General features: G+C 46.2%; 1 protein-coding gene across 1 annotated transcript in view; it reads right to left on the bottom strand.

Moving 5' to 3' along the window:
- Positions 1 to 1609: 1609 nt before the first annotated feature.
- The window catches only part of LRMDA (leucine rich melanocyte differentiation associated), a 1127063-nt gene continuing 1116216 nt past the window's right edge, over positions 1610 to 12456 (bottom strand). Inside the window, exon 5 of the mRNA XM_086922091.1 lies at positions 1610 to 3915. Coding sequence (XP_086778217.1) covers positions 3836 to 3915 — 80 coding nt within the window. The 3' untranslated portion in view covers positions 1610 to 3835. The remainder of the gene's footprint in view (positions 3916 to 12456) is intronic.

Below are 12456 nucleotides of genomic sequence, written 5' to 3'. Positions count from 1 at the left end.
TCTACCCCACTCCATTCTACCCAATACACCCCCTTCCATTCTAGCCCAAATTCCCCATTCCACTCCAATCTACCCCACTCAACTCCAAACGACCCTACTATCTACCTCACTCTATGTCCCAATCTACCAATCTACTCCACTCTAATCTACCCAACTCCAACTCTAACACAATCCAATCTACCCTACTCCACCCAAATCCAATCTACCCCAATCCAATCTACCATGCAAATCTACCCAACTCTAACACTCCAATCTACCCCCACCTACTCCAGTCCACCTCACTCCATTCTATTCCACTCTACTCTGCTTCACTCAATGCAAATTTACCCCACACCACTCTACTCCAATCTACCCCATTCCACTCTACCGCAATCTACCCCACTCCACTCTAATGTGACCCACTCCAATCTACTGCACTCCAATCTACCTCAATTCAATGGACCCCACTCCAGTCTACCCCTCTCCAGTATACCCAATATACTCCACTCCCATCCAATCTACCCCAGTCTACAAACCCCACCCCACTCCAATTTACCCCACACTATCCCAATCTACCCCACTCAACTCCAAACTACCCTATCTTCCCCACTCTGTGTCCCAATCTACCAATCTACTCCACTCTAATCTACCCAACTCCAACACAATCCAATCTACCCTACTCCACCCAAATCCAATCTACCCCAATCCAATCTACCATGCAAATCTACCAAACTCTGACACTCCATTCTACCCCAACCTACTCCAGTCCACCTCACTCCATTCTATTCCACTCAACTCCGCTCCACTCGATGCAAATTTACCCCACACCACTCTACTCAAATCTACCCCATTCCACTGTACCGGAATCTACCCTACTCCACTCTGTGACCCACTCCAATCTACTCCACCCCAATCTACCTCAATTCAATGTACCCCGCTCCATTCTACCCCACTCCAGTATACCCAATCTACTCCACTCCCATCCATTCTACCCGTCTACAAACCCCACCCCACTCCAATTTACCCCACCCTATCCCAATCTACCTCACTCCAATCTACCCCATTCCAATCCAACAAACCCTGCTCTAAACTACCCAAATTTACCCCCACTCCAATCCATTCTACCCTACTATAATCTAACCAGTCTATTCCACTCCACTCTACCCCAATCCATTCTTCCCCAATCTACCCAACTCCACTCCAACCCACAGCATTATATCCCACTCCACTCTACCTCCATCTACCCTACTCCTATATACCCCACTCCAATCGACCCCACTGTAATCTACCTCAATCTACTCCAGTCTACCCCACTCCATTCCAATCTACCCCACTTCAATGTACCACGCTAATCTACCTACCTCCCCCACTTCAATCTGCCCCACTCCACCCTACAGCACTCTAAACACACTTCACTCTATGCCAGTCTACCCCACTCCACTCTACGCCAATCTACCCCATTTCACTCTACCCCAATCTACTCCAGTCTACCCCACCCCACTAACTTTTAGCCATGCTGAACAGTAGCTACACTGGGGTATATAATGGCAAAAACACATTGCCAATGGCGAGACCTATTGGCTTTGACAATCATTGTTAATATCAAAAAGGCATTTTCGCAGACAAGTGGGCGATGCAAAAAATATTTATTCTCAGAAAAAACATACACAGAAATCACATTTTTATTTGCAAGACATTCAAATTCAGTACACATTTTCTCAGTAGACTTGGGTTAAAGAAGAGCATTCTTGGACTTCCCCACTCTTGAAGTATATATAAGCTGTTCTGAAACATGCAGTTGGAAAACATTAATTTATAAAAAAAGTAATTTTATTTCATAAGAGATGTGTCCTTTCCTTTTCATTTACAATGAAAGACCACCCCCAAGAGGTTTTACAAATGTTTCTTACAGTAGATCAAGTACACTTTGCATTCTTCTTGCAGCACGAAAACCCTACTTTCATGTGCCTCAGAAAAAGAGGTTGGATAAATGCATGTACTCGGGGCATGGCATACCCTTCAAGGAGATCCGACGTATCCCTTCGATTTGTGACACCGTATTCCCAGATAATGTCAGGTGGATGGATGTCTATGTGGGAAAGCATTTTTCAGAGAAGTCAGGGTGATGCGTATAGGACTGTGTACCCCCAGGCGTCAGATGGATGCCTCTGCCTTTGATACAACATACCCTCAGAGAAGTGGTGGGATGGATGTCTCTGGGACAGCATACTGACAAAGATGGTCAGATAAATGCATCTTACTTAAGGCAGCAGAAGCCTCAGAAGGGAGGGCTTCATGGGTGCCTGTCATTCTTGGAGGGGCCATCCTTGGAGGAAGACGTCATGTCAGTGATCTTCCCTGTGGAAGATCATATGAAAAGGTAGGATAGCACGCTCACATAATGGCTCAGGTTGGAGGTATGTTGTCTAAAATTGGAGTACATTCAATGGAAATCAGTGGGAAGGGCTTATCTCATAAAATCAACCCCTGGCCAGAAGGACTTGATCAAAGTCTAGATATGCTCTTCCAACATGCCTAGACAGTGAGATTGGAATGTTGATAAAGGGTTAACGCTTGCGACAACTGTAAACCTAAACTTGCATGTAAGCAATTCTGCTCTTTTATATATCTGGGTGTCAAGCACTTCCATTTTAAAGATCAGGGAGTACAACCTTTGCATACACGGTTAACTCAGTCAAGAAGTAGAAGGACATTTTAGACTAGGGGCAAATCTCTAATACTTTAGTTGTACATGTCCTTTCATCTGAGTTAGGACGCAAGAAAACTGCAAACTTGTGGAATGACGTTTTAAACCAGGACAAGTTCATAATCCACCTCACGGTCATCAATGTAACTGCTTGGCAGCCTCAAAGGACAAGCTATCCGTTACTGTTGTGCTAAGTTTGATGCTAGTGTTCCCTGAGCTGCAGTCTGCTCAAGCTGCAATGTCAGGAATGGGAGGCATTGCCAAGTGGTTTGTGCTGCACACAGGTATACGGGGAGAAATCATGAAAAAGGAATCTCCAGATCTGAAATACTTCCTGAAATGCTTTGTCAGAAGATGGCGCTAAGGATTGGCATCTACTGGCCCACTAGGACTACCAAAAAGACCAGAGGAGAGAACTGCAGTGTCTCATGAAGTTCAGGAAGATATCATTCCACATACACGGCTAGAAGAAGAAACTTTGGATGGAGGAAGATGGCCCTATGCTCTAGGTCTATCCATCTAAGAACAGGAGAGGGGGGCAACGTTAAATTATTTGGTATACTGGATTTGAAAGATCAGTTATGAAGAAATTTAAAAAATATGTTTTTTTAAAAGTTGTTCTTGGACAAAAAGGCGAGACAAACCCTGCATTCCTTAAAATTGCATCTTCAATTCTCAAAAGAGGCGGCAAATCAGTCAATTCTTAATAATAAGCTGAGGAGGAGGGAATATCAAGGTTCCGGTCTGTAACCTGTATTCCAGAATACACCTTTTCCTATGGTTACTACGCCCTTGTCAGAGAAGTATCAATGCACCAAAAGGGACAACCGGTCCACAGTGGGACGGACATACCACACATGCACAGAGAAGGCTTACATGGGCTTAGTGTGGACCTGTATATGAACATAGCTGTCTGTCACAGGATTGTTGGGAAGTGGGGTGAGAGAGGTGCTTAGACACAATGCTGTCGGCCATTCTGGGGTTCCTCAGCAGCAAAAAGCAAATTGGCAGGTTTGGAAAAGTCCCTCAAAAGTACTCGAGGGCTTCAGCGACAGGAGGTGAGCGCAGCTGCAATCCTTGATTTTTCCTATCGATGCTTCTGATTTTCCCAGGACTTCTCCATTCCAAGCATGCGGCGGGCCAGCCCTGTCATAGCTGGTCATCACGGATGAAGCGGTTACCCTCAGACTGCTTTCCATAATACACGTAGCGGCACTTGCCCAACACCCCTGAAAGGAAAAGAAAGACAGCGTTAGCAATGCCGTGCTCAGGAGGCGTGGCAGTGCGCATGTTAAACGTAAACCGAAAACCAAACCCTGTGTTTTAATTGTCTGTACTTTTCAACAAAATGTGTACTTGAATGAGAAATCCATAACAGCAAAACTCAAAGAATAGAAGAAACACGCCGAGGAATGTCAGAAATCGAGTTGAAGGAAAAAGTCCTCTATGAAGTTAAGCAATGTTTTAATTGCTAGAATCTGAGCCATTGCAAAGAGGGAAAAACACCCTGGTGCTGGAAAAAAATTGCCAGTGTCTAAGTGTTATTGCTTCTTTCTTTTCAGGAACAAATTCCTGTTTTAGGGAGTGATTCTTGAAAATAAAAGAAATGTAGACTGCCTGCTGTGACATGACTGCTCAGCATTTTCACCAAAAGGGCTTAAGCGGTGCTGGCGGGAGAGCAAATCAGGCAAAATGAAAGCCCCCCCCACCCCAGTGAATGTGCAGCATGAATCTCTTCCTATGGCAAAAGACTTGCATCAGAGCTGGGGCCAGTGTCAAAATGACCCAAAACACCGATTGCGATTGGAAGAACCACACCTCTGAAGGACCACAATCCACATTGCAACTTTCTACTTTTAATACATTCTTCCTTGAAATGAACCACTATCTAGTTCCCAACAGTTAAGGGCATACATAGTTCTTCGATGGACGGATATGAGACTGAAGCTACCGACTCCATCCATGTTGATCATTCGTGTTGTAACAAATCTCCGGCTCACCCATTCCACCACTAGTTCTGGACAAGAGCATCATTCATCTACCGGAGTGGTCTTCAAGCTTTATGTCGACCCCGCCCACCCAGCGGGTGCAAAATAATTCACCTGCCCCAAAAATGACAAACATATTTTCCTTGCAATTCTGCTATTATTATTTTTTTGTAATTCTACAAGCTAACTAATTTTAATGGGTTGAGGACTTGCAATTTAACAAATATAAACAATTGAGAGGCAGTAGTGCTTTTTAGTTTATCACAATAAATATTTGCAGTTTAAAACATAGCAAACCAGACCAATATTTTAAGTAACATAGCAAGGAAGAAAGGCATTTTAAAATAACAGTCCATAGGTTTTGTTTTACTCTTTTTTCCTACAATAAATTTCATACGTAAAATAAATAAGCATTGTTAGCAAAAGGAGCACCAAACATCCAAGAACTTCTGAAAAATTGATGTTCATTCCTGACTTTTACTTTTTCACTCTAACATACATAGCTGGTAATTAGCCCTGTGCCACGTATGTCACTTTTAACCAATGCTGGCTCTTTAGTCAAAAGCGCCTTCCATCCTGGGAGTTCAGTGACAACGTAACGTTTTAAACGTACAGAACTACTGAAATGGAAACTCACTTAAACCGTGGGTATGTGTGCAGTAATGCTAGGGCTTTAAGCAGATACAAAAACAAAGTCACAAATAATTAGACACATCATCAGCACAAGTAAAGGCACACATGGGAATTTGCATTCTCATAGACTATGAACAAGCATTACAGCATATATGTGTCTGATTTTACTTTCTCAATGCCTCATCTGCAAAGTTTCCAGCATTTCCACAGTCTCACTACATCTTCTTCCTCTGTCCACCTTGCTCTCGATAAGAAGAAAGTGTCGCACCTTTGTCAGTCTTGCCACTAATGAAATGAACCCCTATCCTGCAGACTTTGTGCAAGTAGCCCTCGGTGGAATCTGTACCACTATACCCGTTTCTGTTACCACCAGAAACCAAAGTGTTAGGTTGGTTTACAGAAGAAACCCTTTTTTGGCGCCTAGGTGAAAGCATATTGTTTCCTTTTCCTAGCAAGGAAACTGCTGCCATCGCTCACTCTGTATTTCTGGGTTACCAGTTCTCCTAATTTCTTCACCCCCGCAGCCTAGACTGGGATCTGAGTGATTGAGACTGCCACCTCCTGGAAATTGTGCTGGAAGGAGCACCAAACTCAGTCTAACCCCTTCTTCGGGTCTTTGAAGCACTTGCATGCAACTTTGCCTCAGCATCAGGAGTCATGAATACTTTGCCTTCTGTGTCTGGTCAGGGGACATCCACCCTAAGCAAGCTGAGCTCTTCTTATGCCATTCTACCGAATGGAGGAAGTCAGAGAGGTGTGGGTGGAGAATATTTTCTGCTTCAAACATGTCGTCTTAACTGCCGTTGACCTCGTTCTTTCGCTTTTCTGATATGGTTCATGGTCGGACTGCTGTACAGTCCAGCACATGGATGGACCTTCTTAAGTCTGATGGATTTTTCCAACCATGCTTCTGTGCCCAAGTCCGAGTCACTACAGCTGACAGTGTTTGTTTAATTACTGTTGCCCGTCGATGTGATATTGGATTGTTCACTATTGCTGTTTTCAAGACGCTCCAGCCAAGACTGCCATGCTCATGAAGCACCCCTCTCATCACAAAAGCTTCTCTAATCTTACCAAAAGGTTCACTTGGGGTTATTCTGCCTCTGCAGTTAATATTTTCATGTCTCTGGTTTATGGAGAGTGTTCCTCATGTAAGTTTGCTGTCGAGTACCTGCTATTGATTTTGAAGTGTCGACTGCCTTCAGTGGATTCGCAAGTTCCACTTTCATGCAGCCTCTCAAGGGATCCTTGTAGAGGTAGTAGACTTAGTTCTTGATTATGAATTCCTCTGTAATTAAATTCCTGTGCGCAAGCATCTGTTTACGCATTGGTTGCAATTACTAATGGGCCAAAGTTCACGGCACTGGTTAATTACCAGGCGCAAACATTGACTGGCCAGCCAGCCCAATAATATTACTCTGAGCTTTGTAGTTTGAGAGTACTTGCTTTCACCCGAGGCATCCACAAGCCACACTTTGGTGACTGTGGGGGGAGCCCCAGGGCCCCTGCCTCCCCATCCAGCTCCTTGCATGCTGCAAGAGCAGACATAGATACCAGCCAGAGGGAGTCGCTGTTTCTGAATGCTCTCACCGGGTGGGAGCAATATCTGAAGTTTGCTGCCAGTCGGCAGGAGCATTTGCAAAGGGTCCCCAGGGCATAATTAGGCTCTGGGAGGGGGGGCTGCACACTCCCCTCCCTTCTTTTATTTAGTGCAGCCCAGAAAGATGGGGTCCCTGGGCCTTTTTAAGGCTTTGAGAGGGGTGTTGGTGCACATCCCCGAGACAGCCCAGAAGGACGTCTGGAGTACCGACCGGACGTGCGGGGCTCCATTTACCTGAGCTGTGGCCAGGTGGGGTGGAGCGTTTCTCTCCTACAACTTTTGTAGGAGAACGATGAACTACTAAAATACCCAGGTGATAGTTTTCTCATTTTTTTCACTTTTAATGAGCAGTCGCGATTATGGTCCTGAAGAAAGCAGCAGGATACCTTTGAGGCTCCAAAATTCAGTCTGCAGAAACATGTTGACCGTATATAAGGATTAGTGGCTATTTGGGAAAACCACTAGTATCGAACGCTTTTTTATCATATTGGGAGTAGAAAGGTGTGTATTAAAGTCGTTTGTCCTTTCTATTTACCCAATTTTATCTGTTCACATCACAGTTCACACCCTTTCACTTTTACACATGCACTGCTCTAGAGTTGTCTATCCACACCTTGACATATGAGAACAACACAAGGTTTCCATTTGCATCATTAGCATTGGCTTGAAACCTACCTTCCCGGTGTGAAGGAAGCCCAAATGATGAACAGGGCGTCCAGGATCGACAACTGATGGGTATTTTTCCACACAGGAAAGATGCTTATTATTGATGTAGTTTAGTTCTACCTCCAGATTCCATACACATACTTGAGCCAACTAATTAATTGACCCACTGCTACTTTCTGTTGTTATAGTGTTGGTGCAGCTCCTCCTCTTTTAAAATACATTTCGACCCATGGGGATGGGATCCCGGGTCCAAATTAGTCTCCGGGTGCGTAGGGTCTGTGCGCCCCCTCCATTATTTTACTACCTTGACCCGGGCGATGGGGTCCCAGGGATGGGGTCCCAGGGGCCTTTTTTGGCTCAGGTAGGGGGACCACGCAGTTCCCCCTCCCCTTTTATTATACATTTTGGTCCCGGGTCGACTCTGGATGATGGTGGGTGCACACTCCCCTCCCATTATTTTTTACTTATACCCTAGATGAATGGGGTCCCAGGGGACTATCAGAGTCTTGGGGTGGGGGCCACATGCCCCATTCCCATAATAAAACCTGCCATCGCCCCACCTGGGTCCTGGTGTACACCAGAGTGTGGAGGGGTTTAAAAAGAAGCACAGGAGTTTGCCCTTCTTAAAAAAAATTGCTGAGGATTTGCAGATCCTCCACGAATTTGTGGCAAAATTTATTTTAATAAACCCAGGCCCACCACCAGCCCTAGGGGTCCAAGATAGTCATACTCTGCCCCCTTATGTCATTTTTTATCTTTTTGCTGCCGCCACATAGCTGTTGATGTGGTGACAGTAAATCAGATCTCAGCTTCAGGTCTCTTCGGTCCGCGGAGCCGCCACAGCTTGCAATATACAAAGTTTTTGAGCATTAAGTGCTAAAAAATCCTGTACAGATTGACAGCATATCACAGAAAGCACTCTTTCTGGACAAAGATCTAGCTTTCGGCCAAATTTGGCATAAATCCATTCAGTAGATTGAACTGTAACTGTAGCTGTATCTAAAGTTCCTATGGAAAAATTCATGGTGGAAATGCGTTTTGGGACCTCCCATTTTCTCTGCCCCCGCTTGAAGGATCCCACCCGAAACTTTCCATGTGCAAAATAGTCCAAAAGTAGCACTTTTTTTTAATGTTTTGTAGAGATTCACTTAACAGTGCCAAAGTTATTAGCAACACAAAAAAAGTAATTTCATATGGAAACACGAGCCTAACTATAAATACCCAGTGGCAACCGCCACTGGGTAACATATATATGCTTATATTAAGAAGGGCACATAGCAACCTAAATAGGTTAACACACTTTTTAATTTTATCAGTTTGTGAATTACCTGTATCTGTACAGTTGAGTGCACTGAACTCCTTCCGTGCTCATGACGAGCTCAGCTCGTCATGAGGCACTGTGCTCGTGTGTTCATGACGAGCTGAGCTCGTCATGAGCCGTGGAATGCTCACACGCGGGGATAATTCCCCTGCTGTGCTGAACGTTCCACGAAAACGGGTGTGGCCATGACGAGCTCAGCTCTTCATGAGCACACGAGAACCGTGGCTCATGACGAGCTGAGCTCGTCATGAGCACTGGGGCGCTGGGTGCGCCCCCCCCCCCCCCCCAACCCCCAGCACAGCAGGGGAATTACCCCCACTGCGAAGGGGTTTACAAAGATGATCGCTCTCTTTAACAGATCATTGCTTAGTTAAGCAGACGGGCACACAATTTCACTATACTAATACACCACTAATCCTTTTTGAGTTCTGGAGTAGCGTGCTACTAACCGAAAAAGTGCATCGACAAATCTCCAGGGGTAGTAAGTGCTATATAAATGCAATTGCAATTACAATAAAAACCCCATTAAGTACACTTCAGCTTCCAAGCGTTGGCCGTGCAGTTGCCGAAAAGGAACCCATGTGGCCCATGTAAGGGAAGCCACCAGCAGGGTCCCGCTCACTGGGGTTCAAGGACTAAGATGGTGGCTGATTAAGGAGATGCCATAGGGGGAGCACAGGAGACTGCAGATCGGTGTCAGCACTTGGTAAATGAGACAAGAGCCTGCGATATTTAGGCTGTCAGCAGTCCCTCGACAGGGAAAGAGATACAGCATTCATGCGCGGATTTAAATAGACATCAGGTTCACAAACGGCAAAAGGGCAGACTTCAAACAAAAGAGGGGCGTTTGTAGCGCTCTGCAAGCAAAGCAAGGCACCTGGCGATGTATGTGAGTGGACATTGTCAGGGCCGCAGACAGGCCTGGGATTGTGTGCGCTGACAGAAAGCAGAGCTGCCGACAGAGACACCGGCGCTGTATCATGGCCAGCAGAGTCCAGCTCGGTACTTTGCCCTAACGAGAGTTGACACCGTTTCCTCGCTCTCCCCGTCCCCTCTGCCCCCGTTTCCCGCGGTTTTCTCCCCAGACATTCATTCCAGGACCTTGCCGTGGCGCGCTGCAAGCTCCTGGCAGGGTGCGCCTTCCTGTCGGGGACGTGGGGCCTCGGAGGCCTTGGGGTAACTCCAGTCGCGGCGCATTGAGAGTTTGCAGCAGAGAGGCTCGCGGTACAACTCGTCTCTTTCTCTCTCCAGCGATGCAGGGTTGATCTGAACGCCGACGTGTGAGGGGCTGTCACCTCCGATCAGCTGCTGGACTTGAGGGAGCCCGGACCCCGGCATTGCTCAGCAAAGATGTCAGACCCCCCTGGCGGCAAAGAGGGGAAGGCAGCTGCTGTCACCGCTCGCTAGGAGGGGGTACCATGTGCGCTGGTGACAGCTGGGGTCCTCTGACTTTCTTAAGAGAATACCGTCAGTTTCAGCAGTGACAAAGATCCGGCCGAATCAAGAAAACACGATCACATCTAACTTTCTATTTGTTTGGACCCTCTTCTTAAGTCACGCCCTTTAAAAGTTAAACGTTTCCCAGGTGATGCACAGGTGTAAGGCAGGAACTGGAGAACAGTAATAGGTGGACAGTCTGCTCTACCTTTTGTTATATTCAGAGAAGAGCGTGGCAGGGGAGATGTGATCCCGCACACCACATTTCTCCCCTATCTTACAATGACTGCTCATCCTCCCTCCCTCAGGCCATTTATTTTGGGTGACTTCCTATCCTTACAAAGCAGGTGAAGACAGAACAAAAGCAAACTGTGGGATCACTTGATGAGTTTCCTCCACACCTCCTCCACTTTTTCCTATTGGGATCCAACTGGTTGAAATGAGGAGCTCTTTCAACCAAGGGCCTAATTGGCCAACCAAGACAGGGATCTGTTGATTGCTTCATCTGCCCTGGCAGCTGCAAATTAGTGTGATGGGCTCCGCTCCTGGATCTACAAAAGCTGGAGAAGTCCTAGGTCATCTTGCGGCCACATTCTAATGCAGTTCCTAAACGCAGGCCGGCCATGGTCACTTTATCCAAAGTGGTGCAACAGGTCCCTACTCACTACAAGGATGATACTTCTGCAGTACAGACAAACTGTATATAATCAGTCTGTGAATGAAGACAATCGAGAAGCACACATCATTTTTCCTCAGCTGCCATCAACCTGGAGGTATTTGGCTTCTGATCCACTGCGGTCACACTAAGCTGTTTCCAGGGGGCAACTAAAGGCCTTACCGACCCAAGAGTGTAATCGAAGGGAAGCTTCAGACCTTTAAGAGAAACAACACACTAACAAAGCACAATGAAGAGGGGGGACAGGGAGCCACTTTGAAATTGTAGGTCCAGTACCCAAGCTCCCAAAGACAAACGTTCTAATCACCGAGGGGAGAACGGAGGGGTAGGCACACGGCTCCCTGCAAGGTGAATGACTATTTTCACTCGCAATCACCGTCAACCGCCAGTGGGGCCAACCATTCTTAAGACAGGGGTTGGAGCAGAGGATTCAATTGAAAATTCTGAGTCAGTGCTAGTAGGCACTGATACCAGATTGTAGATACAGTAGGAGTATAGGGCGCCTTTTCCCCGATTCCTACTTTTATTCTCACTTTATTATTTTTTCACCTGGTCCTGACAAAGCGCTCTTGGATCCACTAAGGACCAGCTGTAGTGCGAAACATGTTGACCTAAACAACACTTTTTATATTCACATTTTACTTCACGGATGTGAGAGCAGTGGAAAAATACTCACCCCTCCTCCACAATTGATCTAAGGAGGATCTCCACAGCCTACACACATTTTAACCTTATCTTCGGGACCCCCTGAATGAAACTAGGTCCTGGGTACCACAGAAGATCATTTAAACCCACCCACTCACTTCTCCAGGCCCACACACTGCATGCACAGCTGCAGCGTCTCCTTAAAAGATCTCCGCTAAAGAGCCCTCTCGTGAGGGACAGCAGCGCCACCCCCACGATGAGCAACGCCCGATGATGAAGCATGACACTCGCAAGGGTTGTGAGGGCACCAAGTAAAAAAGGAGTAATTCCCCCACCTTTTCCACTATCCAACCTTATTGAGAGAACACCTTCACCACTTCCCCAACCATAATAGGTTGACCTATCCTATTTTCTTTAGGAACAGCTACTCCTCAGTGATTATAAAACAACACACTAAGCATGCATCAATATCAGACATTTAGGTACAGCAGGGCTTGGGCTGAGTCACACTAAGCAGTTTCCAGGGGGCAATTAAAGGCCTTACCGACCAAAAATTTAGGGCTTAAGTCTACGAACTCAGAAAGAAGTTGCTTCTCAACCCCTACATATACTACAATGGATCCAAGGACCCTGGCTGTGGCCCATGACTGTGGAATTCAAGGGGCAATGCAAATCCTTATAATCTGCAGGTCATCATGGAGCAAAGTGGAAAAGGCGAACCCTGTTTTAGAGAAGAGGAAGACAGGAAGTGTGTACCCATACAGGACAGTAAATGATACAAAAATTGGGCTATTTATTGTGCTA

This window comes from Lissotriton vulgaris, chromosome 5 (assembly GCF_964263255.1).
Source record: "Lissotriton vulgaris chromosome 5, aLisVul1.2, whole genome shotgun sequence".
Classification (NCBI taxonomy): domain Eukaryota; kingdom Metazoa; phylum Chordata; class Amphibia; order Caudata; family Salamandridae; genus Lissotriton; species Lissotriton vulgaris.
Note: the sequence above shows the minus strand (reverse complement) of the source record. Positions and strands in the feature narration are given on the sequence as shown.